This window comes from Halichoerus grypus, chromosome 1 (assembly GCF_964656455.1).
Source record: "Halichoerus grypus chromosome 1, mHalGry1.hap1.1, whole genome shotgun sequence".
Taxonomy (NCBI): domain Eukaryota; kingdom Metazoa; phylum Chordata; class Mammalia; order Carnivora; family Phocidae; genus Halichoerus; species Halichoerus grypus.
This window is the reverse complement of record NC_135712.1, coordinates 214,111,939-214,132,004: the sequence shown is the minus strand read 5'-3', so window position 1 is coordinate 214,132,004 and position 20,066 is coordinate 214,111,939. Positions and strand designations below refer to the sequence as shown.

General features: G+C 56.8%; 1 protein-coding gene across 12 annotated transcripts in view; it reads left to right on the top strand.

Moving 5' to 3' along the window:
* Positions 1-18,594, top strand: part of CELF5 (CUGBP Elav-like family member 5) — a 51,175-nt gene extending 32,581 nt beyond the window's left edge. For 3 of the 12 annotated variants that reach the window (XM_036116111.2, XM_036116114.2, XM_078057599.1), the window contains 11 exons: positions 455-503; positions 2,407-2,535; positions 4,752-4,831; positions 6,819-6,965; positions 7,604-7,745; positions 7,835-7,981; positions 9,479-9,541; positions 10,118-10,201; positions 13,024-13,167; positions 15,274-15,441; positions 16,733-18,594. In XM_036116111.2, coding sequence (XP_035972004.2) covers positions 455-503; positions 2,407-2,535; positions 4,752-4,831; positions 6,819-6,965; positions 7,604-7,745; positions 7,835-7,981; positions 9,479-9,541; positions 10,118-10,201; positions 13,024-13,167; positions 15,274-15,401 — 1,113 coding nt within the window. In that variant the 3' untranslated portion in view covers positions 15,402-15,441; positions 16,733-18,594. Of the gene's footprint in view, positions 1-454; positions 507-2,406; positions 2,536-4,751; positions 4,832-6,818; positions 6,966-7,603; positions 7,746-7,834; positions 7,982-9,478; positions 9,542-10,117; positions 10,202-13,023; positions 13,168-15,179; positions 15,442-16,732 lie in introns of those variants that run through there. The other 9 variants (XM_036116109.2, XM_036116115.2, XM_036116117.2 and 6 more) reach the window with 9 other exon arrangements.
* Positions 18,595-20,066: the final 1,472 nt, after the last annotated feature.

Here is a 20,066-nt window from a genome sequence, read left to right as displayed (position 1 = left end):
TTGAGGCCAGAGCTTGGAACTCCCACCACTTCCCTTCCACTACATTCCACTGGTCAGAGCAAGTCAGGAGGCCAAGTCCAGATGCAGAAGTGTGGGGAAATAGGCTCCAGTTTTTGATGAGAGAAACTGCAGTCACATCACACACAGGGACTAGAGGGATTGGGCATCTTTGCAAAGAACCTACTACACTTGAGAAAGCAAGGAGGCTTCCTACAGCAAGAAATATTGTGACTGGGTTTTGAAGGTAAAGTAAGAGTTTTCCAGACTGCAATGAGTGAAGCCCCATCAGTGGAACCATGTGTCACTTGTTTGACTGATTTGCTGCTGGAAGTTGGTGGGATGCTGAGCCTTGGGGAGGTGGTCAGGGTGCCTGGCAGAGCTCAGGCGAAGCCCCCACCCCTGATGCCCCCACTGTCAGCCTTGACCTCCTCCTCCCCTCTCTCTCTCTCTACAGATGGCGCGGCCAATCCAGGTGAAGCCGGCGGACAGCGAAAGCCGCGGAGGTAGTTGTCATCTCTCCGTGGCCACCAGGCTGGGGGGTGGCAGAAGAATGGGGGACGGAGGGGAGTCCCCGATCAGAAGGCTGTAGCAGTCACCTCTCTGCTCACACACCTCATGGTGGTGGGAGAGGCAGAGTCCCCTGGCTAGGGTAGGGGCAGGAGAGCTGGGGGGGCTGTGTCCCTTCTTCCACACCACAGTGCCACAGGCCCAGGAGTGGAGGAGTTGTGGGGGGGATTTGGCTAGGTCCAGCTGCTTGCCCCTAGAGCTTAAAATGCCCCACTCCCTGTAGGGTGCAATATTGGGGGTCTTCTGATGCAGAGGGGCTGGGATCCCTGAAGGAACCCCTCAGGGGGATTGCTTTCAGTGTGTGTGTGTGTGTGTGTGCACGCGCATGTTTGTGAGCATGCATACCTTGGCACACCTGTGTACGGATGTGTGTGAGCACGTGCACACGTGCATGTGTGTTTCTGTGGCTTATGCGGTGGGGCTGCCTGCTGGCCTGTGTGCGTGTCCGCGTGCCTGGCCTGTGTGTGGGTGTGTGTGTGTGAGCCTGTGTGCTTGACTGTTCCAGGCTGGGCGTGTGGGTATGCGGGCTGGAGGCCTGGCATCTGCATAGGTCTGGACCGTGTTGGGGATGTGACCATGGGGGTATGCTCGGCTGTCCCTAGTGGCATCCAAGCTAGCCATTCTTGGAGATTTTCCTACCCCCTCCCCATTTCAGGTGGCCTGGGGGCTGAGGGGGAGCAGCCAGCCTTGGGGGTGGTGTGTGGGGCAGGGCTGTTAGGACATCTGTGTATATGTAGGAGCCTGGTACAGCCCATCTGGGCTGGGACCTGTTTTCACACTCTCAAAACGGGCTGCTAGTGTAGGTCAGGGATTGGGATGGGGGTTGAGGGGTCCTGCATGTCTCCGTCTCTTCTCTTCTCTCTCTCACTCTTAATAATCCTTCCTCTTCTTCTTCTCCTCCTCCTCCTCCTTCTGTCTCTGTCTCTCTCTCTGTCTCACCTTCTCTTTCTCCATCTCACTCCATACCTTTCTCTCTCATCTTTTTCTCTCCTTCTGTGTCTCTGATTCTCTCTCTACTCTTTATGTGTCTCTCTTTGTCTCTTACTGTCTCTCTCTTTGACTGTCTCTGTCTCTGTGTTTCTCCCTGTCTCTCTTTCTCTCTCACATGTCTCTTTCCCTGACTCTCAGTCTCTCTGCTTCTATGCCCCTCTCTTCCATCCCCATGAGTGACAGCTGCCAGAGAACAGGTTTCCATAGTAACCCAGCTCACCATCCCTGGGAGATGAAGCTGCCATGTTCCTGATTGCAGGGGAATAGCCCAGTTACCAGAGGGAGCAGGACTCTTGTGCCTCCAGCCAGGCCTCCAGCCAGACCCCCACCTACCAGATGGGGGCTCCAGGCTTTGGGCACCTGGTCCTGTGTGCACACGTGCCCTCGCTCATTCAACAGACTTTGACTGCCTGGCCCCTCTTGAGGATGCAGGGGCCATCAGCGCTCACCCCTGACTGGGAAATCTAGATGGCAGACAGACAGACAGGGACCCAGGCCAGGCAAGGCAGTTCTTACGCTAGTACTACGTGTGAGTTCTCCGAGGGCGAGGAGAGAGACCATCTTTGGCCGGAGGGTGGGAGCAGTGAAGCGGTGGCCCTGCGGGGTTGGAGGGAGGGCATTCCAGGAGAGGGGCACTGCGTGAGCAAAGGCTTGGAGATGAGCCGTGCACGGCACGTGGGAGGATGGAGAGGCCCAGAGCAGGGAAGCGCGTGGCTGTGTCCTCCCACACGTACAGGCAGAGCAGGGGCCAGCAGTGCTCCCCCCACGCCCTGCTGCCTCCATTCTGTTGGAGGGACCGAGAAATTCCCGGAGGCCAGGACTCGGCTGAGGGGGTGTCTCCGCCCACAGGAGACCGGAAGCTGTTTGTGGGGATGCTGAATAAGCAGCAGTCGGAGGAGGACGTGCTGCGGCTGTTCCAGCCCTTTGGGGTCATCGACGAATGCACCGTGCTGCGCGGGCCTGACGGCAGCAGCAAAGGTGACCGGCCGGGGGCGGGACTGGCCCGGGGGCGGAGCCGGGCGCGTGGGGGGATGGGCCTAGTCTGGGCACTGGGGGGGCGGGGCCGGGCACTTGAGAAGGTGGGGATTGGCTTCTGGGGCGGGGCGGGGCACGTGGGAGGAAGGGTTTGGCTTCTGGGGGCGGGGCGGGGCACGTGGGAGGAAGGGTTTGGCTTCTGGGGGCGGGGCCGGCTCTTGAGAAGGTGGGGGTTGGCTTCTGGGGCGGGGCGGAGCACGTGGGAAGAAGGGTTTGGCTTCTGGGGGCGGGGCGGGCTCTTGAGAAGGTGGGGTTGGCTTCTGGGACGGGGCGGGGCACGTGAGAAGGCAAGTCTGGCTCCTGGGGGAGGGGCCTGGCACGTGGGAGGGCGGGGTTGGCTTCTGGGGGCGGGGCCAGGCTCCTGAGAAGGTGGGGTTGGCTTCTGGGGCGGGCCGGGGCATGTGGAAGGGCGGGTTTGGCTCTTGAGAAAGCCAGGTTGGCTTCGGGGTCGGGCGGGGCCTGTGGGAGGACGGCTTTGGCTTCTGGGGGCGGGGCCAGGCATGTGAGAAGGCAAGACTGGCTCCTGGGGGAGGGGCCTGGCACGTGGGAGGACGGGGTTGGCTCTTGGGGCGGGGCCATGCCCTTGAGAAGGCGGGACTAGCTTCTGGGGCGGGATAGGGTACGTGGGTGGGCGGGGTTTGGCTCCTGGGGGCGGGGCTGGGTACTTGAGAAGGCGGAGGTTGGCTCTTGGGGGGCGGGGCCGGTCACGTGGGAGGCTGGGGTTTGTTCCTGGGGGCGGGGCCTGGGTGGGCGGAGACTGTAGGGTCCCACCTGGTCCTGCCTGCGCGCCGCCTGTGCCCACCTGACTCTGTGGGACAGTTTCCTGTGGACTGCCTGATCCTGGCTGAACATCTAGGAGAGACTTTAATGGTCCACGGCGACCTGTTTCCCTATCTGCGCACGTGACTGGTTGTGACTGCAGATGAGCATCACTCCACCTGCGGCTCTTAGTCTCTGACTTTCTGCCTGAGTGTCTAAATGATTATTTCTGTTTGGGTCTTCATGCGTCTGGTGGTCTTTGTCTGTCTACCTGATTCTACCTTTTTGGGTTCATCTATCAGGCACCAACGCTTGCCCTGCCTATCTCTGGCCCTCAAAACGTTTTATCTTCTAGGACAGAATATATCCCATGGTCCCTATTTGCTTGGCTCTCCCTCTCTTTAAATTATTTTTATTTTTCATTTTTTAAATGTTTTTTAAAGTTTATTTATTTATCATCTCTACACCGAATGTGGGGCTCAAACTCACAACCCCAAGATCAAGAGTCGCATGCTCTACCGACTGAGCCAGCCAGGCGCCCCTCTTTTTTTTTTTAATTGATTTTAATTGATATCAACACTTTAAAATTCGCCTTTTGAAAGTGTGCAGTGAAGTGCTTTATGTTCAAACAATTGTGCAACCATTGCCACTCTCTAATCCAGAACATTCCATCGCCCTACCCTACCCCCAGTCTTCCGTAGTACTCTGCCTGTCTGGAACTATGTCTAGTAGTCTCTCCTTATGATTGTGTGTCTGAATTCGCCTGTGTCTGGTGGTCCCTGGCTGCCTGATTTCTGATTTCTTCCTGTGTGACCAGCCAGCTGGGTCTGACCTGTCTGGTGTGTATGTATGTATGTATGTATTTATATATTTATTTATTTTTTATCCCCATCTCTCCAATTCTGGTCACATGGGCCTGTCTGGGTCTGAATGTATCTGTGCCTGAGTGTGCCCACAGGGCCGTATCTCAGCGCCTGTGTCTGAACGTTTGTCACCTTCTCTCTGCATATCTGATTACAACTCGATCTCACGGTGTCAGCGGCTGGTGGTGTTCTCTAAGCCTGTGCCCTTCACTAGTTCCAGCAAGCAGGACCTGCCCCGCCGACTGCACACCGCCTCTCGGTGTCTGTCGAACCATGCGAGCCACAAACAGCTGTGGAGCTGTGGCTTTCTGAGTGAAGGGGTGGCCACCTGGCTGACGTCATAGTCCGCGGCGGCCGTGCGCTTGTCTTATTGCCTGATCCCTTATTGTCCAGCTGTCTGTCTGAACAGATTACTGGCTGTCTCTCTGTTCTGACTGTCTGACCAGCCATCCAGGGCTCCCAGTCCCCTCTCCTGCGGCACCTGCCCGCCCAGAAAGACCCCGTCGCCCCTCACGCATTCTCCTTCTCTCGGGGCAGGCTGTGCCTTTGTGAAGTTCTCCTCCCACACCGAGGCCCAGGCGGCCATCCATGCCCTGCACGGCAGCCAGACCATGCCGGTGAGTAGGGCCCATCCCGGGCCATGGTGCTGGGCGTGCGGAAGGGGGGAGGGGACAGGGACGAAACCTCTCCCTACTGGTCCCTCCGTCCCGTAGCCTCAGGCTGTTCATCAGCAAGGCACAGGTGGAGAGAGAGGTGCGGGTATGTGTGCGCATGTGAGTGTGCGATTGTGCATGGGTGGAGCATATGAGTGTGTGAGCGTGCACGGGTGTGTGAGTGTGCACGGATGTCCTGCCAGTGTGTGGCGACATGTGTGTGTCTGTGTCTGTGTGTGTTTAAGAGAGAATATGTGAGTGCGTGTGGGTGTGGTTGTCAGTAGGTGATCGGTAATGTGCACAGGAGGTGTGTGTGTGAGAATATGTACGGGTGTGTGTGCTGAGTGGGTGTGTGTGAGTGGATTGTGCGGTGTGCGTGTAGGCGTGTGCGCGTGTGTATTTATACGTGTGTGTGCTGAGCGCGTGTGTCTGTGGGTCTGTCTGGCTGATGTTGTGCATCTGTGGGTATATGTGAGGGCAAGTGTGTGAGTGTGTGTGGAGGGGTGAGTGTGTGTGTGAATGTGCGTGTATGCGACTGCATGTGCACATGCGTGATTGTGTGCCTCAATGTACTGTGTGAATGCATGTGTGCATCTATATGTGATATGCATGGCGAGTGTAAATGTGAGTGTGTGTTTGTGTGGGTGGTGTTTGTGTGTGTGCAGATGTGCGTGAGCGTGCATAGTGAGTCTGCATGTGGATGTGAGTGTGAGCATGCACACTGTGTGTACGTGTGTGAGTGTATGAGCATGTGGGGTGTGTGTATGAGCATGTGTGGTGCGTGAGGTTATGTTTTTAGGTGCGTAAATGTGTGAGCATGCCTGGTGAGTGTGTGTGTGACTGTGTATGAACGTGTGTGTGCCTAAGTGTGCATGTGTGTGAACATGTATAAGAGTATGTGTGCATGTGTGTGTGAGCGTACAAGCGGGTGTCCTAGAGGGGCAGGGCCGGAGGGGTGGTTTGGCTTTGTGGAGGCCAGCAGGGGAACGTGGGGCATGGGGCATGACAACAAGGATGGGGGTGGGGGCGCGTAGCCCCAGAGGAGCAGGGGGGGTGGCTGGAGGGGCTGCAGCTGATGGCCGAGGAGCATGGGATTCCTAGGGCAATGAGGAGCCATGGAAGGTTTTGACAGGGCAGGGAAGGGCCAGGTCAGTTGGAAATGTCCCCTGGGCCAGAGTGGGGATGGGCAGGGGGCAGGCTTGGAGCGGTGAGAGGCTGGGGAGGACCAGCCAGGCCCTGGGAGTAGCCCTGCCCTCTAGAAGGAGTTGCTAGGAGCCACATCGCTGTACATAAGTGTCCGAATCTGCCACAGGGAAGACAGGCCTTAGAGAACCAACTCTCCTCTCAGCTGTTCTCAAAAAGGGGTGTGAGGAGCAGGGCAGCCTCAGAGCCTCCTGTCCCTTGCACTCTGGGCTCTGGGGCCTCAGTTTTAGTCCCTGGAGTGGCAGGATTCGGCTCACCATGAGGTCAGGCTTTCTCATGCACACAGCTGACCAGTGACGGGGCGCATCAGGGAGTGAGCTCTCCAGCAAAGGGGGCATGTCCCCTCTCTGATGGTTGGAGTCTCAGCTGTTCTCAGGTGTGAGTGACAGTTATAGGGTCCTCCACTTGGGTCCCCGTTGTTTCTTCCCGCCAGTTGGACTCTCCATTTTTGAGAGTGTGGCTGATAGTCAGGGTCCTCTACTGTGCCCCAGACGCGACCCCCTGGGCCCGGATGCCCCACCTGTGCCCACAGGCGGCTGCACGGTCAAGTGCGAGACCCAGGATGCTAATCTGTGAGCTGTTCTCGCTGTGACGTGCGTGTCCTGCAGCTACGGGCGCACGGGCAGGACCGGCAGCTGCTGACATCTACGGTGCTCCCCCCCGAGGGCCAGAGCTGGCGCGGTTCCAGGAACCCCGAAGTCCTGGCTACCTCCTTCCTTTCCCTCCTTGCTTGCCGCTGCCACTGTAGGGTGCCTCCTCCAGCCTGGTGGTCAAGTTTGCCGACACCGACAAGGAGCGAACACTGCGGCGCATGCAGCAGATGGTGGGCCAGCTGGGCATCCTGACACCATCCCTCACCCTGCCCTTCAGCCCCTACAGTGCCTACGCCCAGGCTGTGAGTGACCCCAGCAGTTGCACTTCTGTCTCCAGCGGGGCTCCCAACACCACTCTGGGGGTCCCGCTCAGTCTCTCTCTCCATCCATGCTCTGTTGGGGGTTCTGCCTCTCTGCTCATCTTCTGTATCTTGCCCAATCTCTCTGACTCACGGTCCTATCCTGGTCATGGTTGAGTCCCCAAATCCAGGCTGATTCCTGAACCCCCACCCCCAGCTGAGCCCCCAACCATGAACTGAGCCCCAGGCCCAAGTTGAACCCTAACTCTGGACTGACACGACCCCATGCTTAGCCCCTGAATCTAGGCTGGGTCTCAAACCCAAAAGGAGCCTCTAAATCGAGACTCCAAACTGAGACCCAACCCTGGCTGAGTTCAATGTTGGCTGATCCCTGATCCCAAACCAAGTCCAAATTCCTGACTTAGCCCTCATCTCAAGCCTGAGTCCTGATCCTAGACTGAGCCTTGATCCCATGCTGAGCCCCAATTTCTAACTGAGCCCTGACCCCAGCCTGAGCCAAGATAGCCAGTCTGACCCCCTCCCCTCCCAAGTTACTTGAGGACCAGGCCTCCTCCCATGAGTCATGACCTCAGGGTAGGTGTCACCCCTATTGTGCACGCTGACTCCCTTTCCACCCCCAGCTCATGCAGCAGCAGACAACGGTCCTGTCCACGTCGGGCAGCTACCTGAGCCCTGGCGTGGCCTTCTCACCCTGTCACATCCAGCAGATTGGCGCCGTCAGCCTTAACGGGCTGCCTGCCACGCCCATCGCCCCTGCCTCTGGTGAGAGTCCGCCAGGGGCCTAAGGATGGGTGGGCAGGGCAGGGCCAGGGCCAGGCTCAGGCTCCCCATGGTGCTCCTCCATTCTGCAGGACTGCACTCACCCCCCCTGCTTGGCACCACTGCCGTGCCCGGACTTGTGGCTCCCATCACCAATGGCTTCGCAGGTGTCGTGCCCTTCCCTGGGGGGCACCCCGCCCTAGAGACTGTGTATGCCAATGGCCTTGTGCCCTACCCAGGTAACTGGAGTGGTCCCCTGGGATCTGGGGAGGGGGCGGGGAGGGTGTCTCTGGGACAAGCATGAGTTCCTATGCCATGGTCCCTGGGAAACAGAGGGAGTCTCAACGGAACAGACGTGAGCTGTGGGCACAGAGAAAGGGCTGTAGCAGGGTGGTTAAAACATGGGAACTTTATATCCAGACATTGCTGGGTTCAAATTCCAGTTCGGGGGTCCCGGATGGTCTCTGCGAGTCTCTGGGCCTCAGTTTCTTCACCTGGGAAATAGGGCAGATGACATCAGTCATCTCAGGAGGTTGCACTGACAGTGAAATTAGCATGTCAAATGCTTAACACATCGCCTGTACCAAGAACAGCACCATCAATCTGAATTATTAATCGTCACTATTTAGGAAGACATCAGTACCCATATTCATTCATGCATCCATCCATTCAGTATTAGCCATGCACCGAATTAGGCTGGGCCCTACCTTTGTGAAGCAGAGGTCCCACCTTTCCTGACCCTATACCAGTCCCCAGGCAAGCCTCCTCCGACACCTTACTTAGGTGAAGTCATCTGCATTTCCACCATCGAGGAGAATTTATTTTTATTTTGAAATGATTGGAACTCACGGGGAGTTTCAAAAATAGTACAGAGAGGTCCCGGTCCCTCCAACCCAGCCCCCCCCCCCCATGCTAACAGCTTACATAACCCGAGCACATTGTCGAAACCAGGAAGCTGACATTGGTACAATACAATGAACTCAACAGGAGTTGGACACCTTATTCAGACTGAACCACTTTCTGTGTGCACTCGTGTGTGTGGGGGGGGGGGGTCTGTGCCATGTTATCACAGGTATAGTAGATTTGTGTAACCACCACCAAAATCAAGACACAGAACTGCTCCTTCTCCATGGGGTGATTCGTTCATGTGACCCCTTTATGGTAAACCCCCCCACACACACACACCCACCCTCTAGTAACCTCTCTCCATTCGAGCAGAATCTTTTGGCTAAAATTTCCCCCTGATGCACCAACTCTAGTGGTCTGGACAACCTCTCCCCTCCCCTTACCTCCTCCCCTGGGAGCCATTGGGAGGTCACAGCCACATGGGTGATCCATGGGGTGTCTGATGAGTGAGGCTTGGAGTGGGAGAGAGGGAAACGGATGGGGGTGGAGGGTGATCAGGAGCAGAGGCCTGCAGTCCTGGAGAATCCAGAGAATAAAGGGGAAGAGCAAGGGGTTCCGGATGGGGACAGAGAGATGGGGGTGATGGTTAAACCTCTCTGGAGTCCTGTTCGACTTCTGCCATTTCCTATCTGAGTGGCCCTGTGCCAGTTGCTTCACCTCTCTGAACCTCAGTTTTCCTGCCCGTAAAATGGGGACCATACCTGTAAAAAGTTTATGCAGAGGTGAAGCTGGGGCGGATGTTTGTTGCTCTCCTTCTGGGTCCTAAGTATCGGGGGTGGATGGAAGATCTGCTGCCCCCGTCCCACTCAGCCCCTCCGTCTGCCCCACAGCTCAGAGCCCGACCGTAGCCGAGACCCTCCATCCCGCCTTCTCCGGAGTCCAGCAGTACACAGGTACGGGGGCAGTCAGGCCCAGTCTCGGGCGTGGCCCCGCCCCCTTGGCCCCGGCTTTCTTCCTGTCTAGCCCCTCCCCCTTAGCCACAACCCGCTTCTGGCCCCGCCTCTCAAGGGCCGCCCTTTCGTTTGGCCTTCCCTCTTGCACCTAGCCACGCCTCCTACTTCTAGCCCTGGCCCAATCCCAGGTTTTGGCCCCACCCCTCCCCGCCCCTTGCAGCGTCTGGTCCCGCCCCTCATATCCTGCCCCGTTTCTGCCAGGGCCCCGCCCTCAGCCATGGCCCTGCCCCTCAAGCTCTGGCCCCACCCACTCTGATCTTGTGTGGCCTTGGCCCCTCCTTCAGGCCCGCCCTTGGTTGTGGCCACGCCCCCTCCTGATGCCAGGCATTGACCCCACCCCCTCGTGGCTCTGCCCCACTCTTCCCTGTGCCTTGGCCCCTCCCCTAGGCCCGCCCCCCGCCGCGGGCACGCCCCGCCTCCCTCCCAAGACCGCCGTGGCCCCGCCCCCGCCCGCCCCGAGCCGCCCACCGGCCTCACACCCGCCTCCGCCCTGTGTCTCGCTCCCGGTCTCCGCAGCCATGTACCCCACCGCGGCCATCACGCCCATCGCGCACAGCGTCCCCCAGCCGCCGCCCCTCCTGCAGCAGCAGCAGCGAGAAGGTGAGGGGGCCGCGACCTCCCCCGGGCGCCAGCCCCGCCCTCTGACCGCCCCCTCCACCTCCAGGACCCCTGGCCTGGCCTGGCGCGCGGCCTCGGGGAACCGCGGCTAAGAGCGCGGCCGGCTGGCCGGACAGACCTGGGTTCGAGTTCTGGCGCGGCCCCTGGGTGTTCTGGGGGAACTGAATCACCCTCTCTGAGCCTCGGCTCGCTCCTCTGGAAAGTGGGAACCGTAGGACTAGCGGTGACCCCACCCCCCCAGCCGCCCTCTCCAGGACTGGACGATTCTCTGAATTTTTGGAAAGGACGCTCGTCTTGAGGTCGGGCGGGGGGCGGTACGAGGTATCTCGGGGAAACTGAGGCCTCGCCAGTAAAGTGGAAAGAGGGAGGAGTTAGATCCTGGAGTCCGACAGCCGGGATTCAGATCCACCCAGTTCTGACTGTGACATCGTAAGGAAAGCTTCACTTCACTGCCCTGTGCCTCAGTTTCCTCTTCTGCAACAGGAGCGACCATCTGGGTCAAGAGGCCTTACTAGGAAGGAGGCAGGGCCGTTCCTGACACACAGTGCGGCTCAGCACCCAGGAAGGCCCTTTCCCTTGTCCATCCAGCTAGTGGGGGTGGGGGAGAGGTGACCAACTCGCCCCATGGCCAGGGGAGCTCCGCAGTTGGCCTGGCCTGCAGACCGAGTTCTTTGGGGCTCTGCCCCACTTCTCCCTTGCCCTTGGCCCTTGGAAGGGGGCACTGCCAGGATACAGGAGCTGAGCTTTGGAGGCGAGCCCTAGGCTGAGGGGTCCCCAGCTCTGCCAACCAGCTGCTACCCCGTTCTCCGTCAGATTTTATATCTCCAGGGGGCTCTGTGGTTAAAGTCACAGACAGAACAGGCATGAGGACTTGGCAGCTCCAATGTGACTTTCAGTGACCTCCCAGCACCCCCGGGACCCCCCACCCAGGGCGGGCCAGTGCGAGCTTCAGAGAGGGCCCAGCTGCCTCGGGTCACTGTTTTGTGGATGGCTCGGACCTGGGTGTCTCCCTCCCCGGTCCCTGCTCCACCTTCCCTCCACCTGGGCTGAGGGGGTAAAAGCTAGTGCAGAGGCGGTCAGCGCTGCTGTAACTCACGACCAGCGCTCTGGAGAGTGCCCACAGCATGCAGAACAATCCGCAGGACTCCTGCTGGCACCATTCCAAACCTCTGTCCGTGACATGTCAAAGCAAAACTAAAGACGGAGCCCTAATAAAAATGGTAGCGCAGTGTTATGCACGTGAGCAGGTTAAAAAAATACGCTCAGTGTGGCATTTTATCCTGGCAAAGAGCTCAGGTTTGCACGTGGAGGTGGCATTGGTGGGAAGGGTTGCAGCCGCGGGCTGCTGCGAAGTGGCGGAAAGAGGCTTGTCTGAAGTCAGGTGGGGTGTCGTAACCCCGGGCGGATGGGGACGCGTGTGGCTCACGACACACCTGGGGAGCTGAGGGAGTGGTAGGCGTTCCCGCTGTGTGTTCTCCTGAGGTCCGACTCAGCTGGGTGCGGCCTTCTGCATTCACCCCGTGTTTCCTGGAGATGAGGTAGCGCACAAGCACACCTAACATTTGTGTTGCGGTCAAGACTGCGCGGTCCGAATCAACCACGATGATCGCCTTGGGACACACTTGCATTTTAAAAACAAGCGTTCGTAGAGCTGTGGACCTAATCAGGAAGGTGAGGGTTGGATGTCAGTGGGACACTGGACAAAATCCAATCTTGGATTTTGTATTTCCTGGGGTGGAGAATACTCATTGCCAGGCCGAAGGGGATTCTTGGTGGTTGGGGGGGTTCCCCGCGTTTTGTGGGGGCATGGGAGAAGGTCATCTGTTGGTTTGGGATTAGGGGCAGGTTTGGAGACTGTTCATGGCTTCAGATAAGAAGGTTTTTAAATTTGATTGTTATTTATAGATTTTACATTACTCGTGCATTGGGGATTATTTGGGGAGGGGATGGTTTTGAGAGTTAGCTGTGCTTTTAAAAAAGTATTTCTGGTTGGTATAGTATATCATTTAAAAATTCCCAGGTGGGGGCGGGGATCGCCTGGCTGGCTCAGTCAGTAGAGGACATGACTCTCGATCTCAGGGTCGTGAGTTGGAGTGCCACACTGGGCATGGAGCCTACTTAAAAATAAATAAAAATATAATAAAATTACCAGGGGGTTTGGGGGCTAGATAATTTTTTTTTATCTTACTTGACTTTATTTTTATGTCATGTGGGTTTTGAAAATTATTCAAGGTTTGGAGGATTATCCATGGTTTTGAAAACTAGATATTTGGGGTTTGGGACCAGGGAATGACTTGTCTTACTTTATTCTGTGATCATCGGACTTGTAAAACATGAACATTTTATTTTAAAACCAGTCTTAGATTTACAGAATTAGTGCAAAGATAGAGCAGAGTGTCCGCATACCCCACATACAATTCATCTGATGTCGTAAATGGTCTGGAGTTTCCGGTGTAGGGATTTTTCAGGGGTTTCCGGTTGTCTGGGATTTGGGGATTATCCAGGTTCTGGCATTGAGGGATTTATCTCAGTTTTGCGGGGAGGGACCATCTGAATTTTGTAAATTATCTGGGACCTGAGGATCATCAGAGGTTCGGTGTACCTGAGTGTGGGATTAGACAGGCGAGGGTAAGCGCGCCCTGCCTCCCCTCCCCGCCTTTCCACGCCCCTGCTTCCTGGTGTCACGGGCACCCTCCCCCAACAGCTGGAGATGCCAGAGGTGGGCTCCAGTCCCGCGCCCCTCCCCCGGGGGGGTCCGCCTCCTCTCCTTGGGGGCTTTATGTCTTTCTCTCCCCCACCTGCAGGTCCCGAAGGCTGTAACCTGTTTATCTACCACCTCCCCCAGGAGTTTGGAGACACGGAGCTGACGCAGATGTTCCTGCCCTTCGGCAATATCATCTCCTCCAAGGTGTTTATGGATCGGGCCACCAACCAGAGCAAATGTTTTGGTGAGTACCCGCTGCAGGCACCCCTTCCTGCTTGCCAGCCCCCTCCCCGACTCCGCCCGCCAAGGAACAGGGGCGTGGGAGGGTGTGGTCAGCCGTGAGACAGGTGTGGTCCAAAGAATAACATTTAGAAGTTAGAATGAGCACTTATTAAGCACCTACTGTGTGCCAGGCACCATGCTGGGTGCTGGTACAGAGCAGTGAAGGAAGCCAACAAAATTCCTGCCTTCCAAAGCTCGCAGTCTTGCTGCACTGCCCAACAGAATTTTCTCCACCCGCGGAGATGTTCTCTACACCTCTGCCGTCTGAGCCATCAGCCACACGTGGCCACCAGGCACCTCAAGTGTGGCAGCTCAACCACAGAACCGAAGGTGTAGTTTTCATGAATCTAAATCTAAAATACCACCTGTGGCCAGCGAGCAGGGAGTCAAAAAGCACAGGTTTACGGGTAGGAGGTGGGAATAAACAAGGCAGGACATAGGCCAGGGGGTTATAATGGCATGAAGAACACCATCACCATCTACTCCTAAGGACATAGAAGCTGGTATGCAGGAGGTGATGTTTCAGCTGAGACCCAAATAATGAGATTTCCCAGCCCCAGGACGTCGGGGTACAGGGTTCCGGGCAGAGGGAGCATCACATGCAAAGGTCCTGGGGCAGAACTAGGCCTGGTGTGTTGGAGGGCCAGCCAGGAGGCCCATGTGGCTGGAGCAGAGCGAGTGAGGGGGAGAGAGGGAGGAGGGGAGGGCAGGGAAGGGACAGGGCAGGGAGGGGATGGGGCAGGGAGGGGACGGGGCAGGTCGTGCGGGGCCTTGGACGCCTCCAAGTCCACACAGCAGCGAAGAGGCAGAACGTAGACTAGAACCAGTCTGTTTGACTCTAAAATGTGGACTCTTAATCCCACCCTGTTGTATTCAAAAGGCCAACCGTTGCCTATTTAGTAAGCACCTCCTGTATGCACTCAATATCCAACCATGAAATACAAGAATTGCCCCAATTTAGCGAGGGAGGACGAGAGGCACAGAGTGGTCAAATGGCACACTTGAGGTCACACCAATAAGGGTCCCTGCCCGTGCCCAGGCCCCTCCTCAGCATCCTGCTTGCAGGACAAAGAAGGCAATGCGTGGAGGACCACCCTCAATCCCTCTCAACAGTGAGGAGTCCTATGCCTTCTCTGAGCCTCAGTTTCCTGATCAGTATGGTGGGGGACAGGTGTTAGGGGAGATGCTAGATGTGAAGACGTCCCCCCCCAGCTCCACATTCCCCCATAGCTCCCCAGTGGGCCCCTGCAAGACCGTTCAACCCTGCCCCGCCGTCTCTCCACCTGACCCTCCACGCGGCCTCTCACACAGAGCTCAGGGATCCCCGCCTCAAATGCTTGTGCATGCCGTCCCTTGCCTCAGAGGGTCCCTGGCCCCTGTGGCCTCCACACCATCCCGGGAAGCCTGTGAGGACCAAGAAGTGAGGGGCAGGAGTAGGGCAGGGTGGCCTGGGGTGGCAGGTGGAGGGATTGGGGCTGATGGAAGCTTGAGGAGCACCAGGCTAGGATGTTTCCGATTGCCTGGTGGGAGGGGGGGAGATGGGGGTAGGGAGACAGAGAGAGACAAAGAGAGAGATAGAGAAAGAGAGATAAAAGGCAGAGAGAGGAAGAGGACAAGAAGGACAGAGAGAAGAGACACAAGGACACTCACACAGAGACAGAGAGTCCGATTCACGGTCAAGATCCCAGATGGATAGCGGTTCGCATCCGGGGTCTGGAAGGAGGCAGGCAGCCAGGATGGGGAGGGAGGGAGAATGTGGCCCTCCCAGGACCCCCAGAGGCCTCACCTGTCCCCTCCGCCTGTGGGAAGTCTCAGCAGAGCAGGCCCCAGGTAAGGAGCAAGCACCCCATCCCCAGAGGCATGCAAGTCCAGAGGGTGTCAGAACCAGGCCCCGGGCTGCTGTGTGTACTCTGGCGCGCTCTCCTAACTCCCTGGGCCCATCTGCCCCTGCGAGCGCACACCCCCCGCCCCCAGGACCCCGCGAGCCGGGAAGCCGGGGCCGCAGCACTGGAGGATGCGGAGGACGCCCACGTTGCCCACCATCGCGGGTCCACCCCGGTCTCCGCAGGCTTCGTGAGCTTTGACAACCCGGCCAGCGCGCAGACGGCCATCCAGGCCATGAACGGCTTTCAGATCGGCATGAAGAGGCTCAAAGTGCAGCTGAAGCGGCCCAAAGACCCGGGACACCCCTACTGACCGCGCCCACAGCCGCCCGGAGGCTGCGGGCCTGGCCCAGGTGAGCCGCCAGGCGGCCCCACCCACACCCCGCCCCCACCCTGTCTTGGCCAAACACCCCCTCATTCTCCAAACCCTCCCCAGCCCCGGGGGATGCTGCTGGAGGCCACGAGGAGCCCCCAGGTTGGGTTGGTGAGGACAGAGCTAGACTAGAGTCACCCCCCATTCCCCTTTCGGTCAGGGCTGGGACAGAAGGTGTAACCAGGGTCCAGGGGTGGTTGGGGAATCCTTCCAAAAGAAGGCTTTGAAGGATGAATAGAAGTTCGCCTGAGAGGCCAGGTTTGGTCTGGGGTGGGGTGGGCTGTGGGGAGGGGCATCTGTCCTGTCCTATGAATCTCACAGCTGGGCCCCTGTCATAGCTCCTTATTTGGTGTAATTCATGCTCAGTGGACTGGTGAGAAAGCGGAATGTTTGCCCTGCTCACCAGCATGCCCCCCAAAAAAAGATACCCCCAAACACATCCCCAAGAGTGTATTTTGCCATCAGAGAGAACAACTTTATCAACAACTAAACACCTTCTTCGGGGAATGAACAGTGAGCCTAAGGGGCCAGTGGGGAAACGTAACTGACCGCAAACCTTGACGAGCCTCATCTGTGGAATGGGTTCGTGAAAGTCGCCTCCCGAGAGGCAGCAGGGAGGATCCGCTTGGGGATGCGGTGTTTTCCCAGCCGAGCCCAGGACCCGCCACCTGGAAAGCTCTTGATCATTTGTTTTTTCTTTTTTCAATCACGAGCGCCGTCATCATCAAAGCGCCGCGCCTGGGGTCTGGCGCGAAGTAGGTGCTCAGTTAGGGGCTGCTCATGCTTTTCAGACCCCGTCAAATCAGCACCCACAGATTCGCGGGTATTCAGTCGCGGGATCAGGCAACTAACAGACGCCCCGTGCACCTGAACACTCTGGGACAGCAAATCCTTACTGAGCACCTACTATGCGCTAGGCTCTGTTTCCAGCGCTTGGGGACACAGCTGTGAATGACCAGAAACGGGGCGGGGGTTGGAGGGGGAGCTGCCTCTGTGGAGCTTCAGTGGCAGGGAGCGGGGGAGGGGAGACAAGAATAAACACAACTCTTGGCCCCAGGTTGCGGGAGGAAATGGGCTCAGCGACCCAAAGTCCCTTCCCAGGCAGTTTGTTGGCCTCCAAATCTGGAAATGGACTCTTTCTCTGAAAAGATAGGGGCCCTTGGGTTCCCAGAACCCAGCCTGGCCAGGGCAGGGGGTATGGGTGGGAGGCGATGTCGTAGGCCAGCAGGCCCCGCATCACCGCACCCTAACGCCCCTCCCTTCTCCGCCAGGTGAGGGGCCTTCCCACCCCAGGAGGGCTTCCCGCTTCCAACCGATCCCGGACTTTTCCGTAAATTACAACCGAGTTTGGACACCAGCCCTCCCTCTCCTCTCCCGTCTCCCTTGCCCCCCCATCCCCTAATGTGAAACACTACTGAAGGCCACGTGGAGCGGGGAGGGGGCTTCGTGGTCTGCCCCAGCACTGGGGGGAGGGGGCTCCTGAGTTGGGGGCCAAGGGGTTCACCGCCCCCCTCCTTGGTGGCTCCCCAAACTAAATCACCACTTTTCCTATATATATATATGCATATATATATAGATAGACAGTATATATATTTTTTGAGTATAGATCATGGGACCAAACTTTTCCGACTTCCTTCCATCCAAGAGAAGGTGACCCTGGCCCGGTCACTCAGCAGGGACATAAGAAGGGCTGAGGATGACCGGGCAGCCCAGTGTCTCCCCATCTCCCGCTGTCATGTCAGACCAGGGCACCGAGAAGCACTGGGAATCATCAGCCAACGCGATATACCTCCAGGACTTTGGGCCCCTGCCGCCGACGGCTCTCGCAGGCCTTTGGGCTCAGCCAGCTCGAGTGTCCCTGGTCTTAGCTGCAGCTTCTGGAACCCCTACCCCCTCCCTCGCCCCAGGGCCCTGCCTTCCCCGATGTAGGCACAAAAGAGACCCCCCACCTCCCCCCGTCATAGCCTTACTCATGTGACCAATAGCCCTTAGCTTTCCGTCAGGGGCAGACAGGGTCGGGGGAGCCCCCCGCCCTTCGTGCCCCCTCCCAAGGGCAGGCAGCCACCCTCCCTGCCTTCGGATCACCAGCCTGGAGTTCACGATCTCATGACCAAGATTGCCAAGCGCGTTGGACAAGCCAACCTGCACTGGCCCAGCACCCCTTTACCAGAGATACCTCTACAAATAATTTTTTTTTTTTTAATTTTGGTCTTTCTGAGCAGATACAAAGAAGAAAAGAGAACAAAATGGGGAAAAAAATCAGACGACAGTGGATTTTTGTTTCCTAGTCGGGGCGGGGAGGGAGGTCTTGCGGGGCGTCTCTGTATAACTACTCAAACCGTGAAAACCCACTTTGAAGCACAGAGTCAAGTTCGTTGGACGTCAATAGGGCCTCTTGCCAAGTGAGGCACCAGAGAACTTAATAAGCTCAAGAAAAAAAAAATTTGTAAAGAAAAAAAACAGCATTCCCTTTTGTTTCTACCAAAATGTGTTGACTGACCCAGAAAAAAAAAAAACAAAAACAACAAAAAAAACACAAAAAAAACCACATAGCAAAAAAAAAAAAAAAGGAAAAGAAAAAAAAAATCTTATGACCAACTTGTTTCGATATTCCAGAGTTTGATAATTGTTCCGAGACACTCTAGCGTGCCTGTGTCCCGTGCGTCTGCGTGTGCAAGCGCGTGCCCAGGGGCCACGAGGGGGCCTCGTCCGCGTCCCCGGCACCTGCCAAGCCCCCGCCGGGCCTGCTTGGGAGTGCGTGGTGGTGCGCAGTGGCGTGTGTCCTTCTGGTCCATGTTTACCGGCTGTAAATACCATTTTTATACTCCACATCGAAGACCTACGTGATTTGTACGATGTACTTTATTTCTGCTACGAGTAATTTCATGAAGTTTCAACTTGCAAACCGACTTTTGGAGACAAACCGCCACACACACACACACACAGAAAAGGAAGACGAGAAAGGGACTTAGAGGGAACTTTGGGTTGACTTGGTTTGAATTTCTGGCTGGAGAGATCCTTGTCACTGTGGCGTGTTCAGGTGAGAAGCTGCGAGCATCATCTTAATGTCCAAACGCCTCTCTTTGGTCTGGAGAAACTGAAAGTTTATTTAATAAAAGTTTTACTTGCTAAAGGACCGGGTCCTCCCTTATTTGCCCTCTCCTCGTCGATAAAGACCGAGCGCGTCTGGCCCGAGTTGCCTGGGCAGGAGGAAAACCCCAGATTTCAAGTTAGGGGATGCAGGAGGAGATATTCCAAGAATACTCCCGTGACCAAGATTCCCTCTGATTCGTCCAGAAGTGGAGGAGATAGGACTCTTCCTTCTCCAGGAGAGCAGGTGCCTGTGATGATGGATTCACATGCTTATTCAGTCCGCAGACACCTGCCGAACCCCTTCTGTGCGCCGGGGTGGCTCTGGTCTCTGCCCTCACGGAGGCGGCCCCGCGGAGCAGAGAGACACTCTACAATATGCATTTTCTTTAAGTCGAGGTAGAATTCACATAACATTCACCATTTTTACCATTTTAAAGTCTACAATCCAGTGGCATTAAGTACATTCACAAGGTTGTGCAGCCACCACGTGTGCCTAATTCCAGGACATTCTGACCCAAAGAGGCAACCCCCGTCCTGTGAACAGTCGCCTCCCTCTCCCCAGCCCCCCCGGCCCCCACGAGCCCCTTTCCCGTCGGTGAATGAGCCTGTTCTGGACGCGTCACACACGTGGACTCACACACCTTGTGGGGGGCAGTGTGTGTGGGCACCTCGCTCCAGCACCTCAGACAGAACAAGGCCAGTTGGGGTGGGAGCTGGAAAGCTGAGTCTGAATCCGCCTGGAAGGGTTTTCTGGGTGGAAGGAACAGCCTGGGCAAAGGCTCAGAGGCTGAGATGTTGTGGAGGTTGGACGGTCAGCCAAGATGCAGCACTGGCTGGAGAAACAGATGTAGAGGTGGGAGGGACTCAGCTACAGAGGGCCTCTGGTGATTAAGCAGCTACCAAGTGCCAGACTTTGTCTCCACCCTCCAAAGGCCCCAGTCAAGGAGGAAGGTGGGCAAAAAACCAGAAGTGCCCAGCCCTGCAGGAAAAAGTAATTCCAGAGGGTGCTACAAGTTGTAACTACAATGAGATGAACAAATCTGGGCTATTATCTTGAGGGTAATGAGGGACCACAGAAGGGCTCGGAGCAGGGGAGAGGCATGATCATACTTGGGTACGAGAAGGTCACCAGGGTGACCTCCATGCTGCTGCTGGGATGCAAATCAGCACTCTGGAAGATAATGTGGCAGGACAATCGTCCTACCAAGCGTTTACTAAGCACTTACGATTTGCCAAGCATTGTTTCAAGCCTGAGTCATACACGACAGTGGCCACTAACCACATGTAGCTATTTAGAGGTAAATCAATTTACAAAATTATAAATTCACTGGGCCAAATGAAGCCACATTGCAAGGACTCAAGAGCTGTATGTCCATCACTGCATGAAGTTCTTGTGGATAGCATGGTGCTGAGCGTTCTCTATGACTTAACTCACGTAACCTGCCACCACCCTGTGATGGGTGTCCTGATGACAGCCCCGTTCTAGGAGTTACTACTAAACTGAGGCCCAGA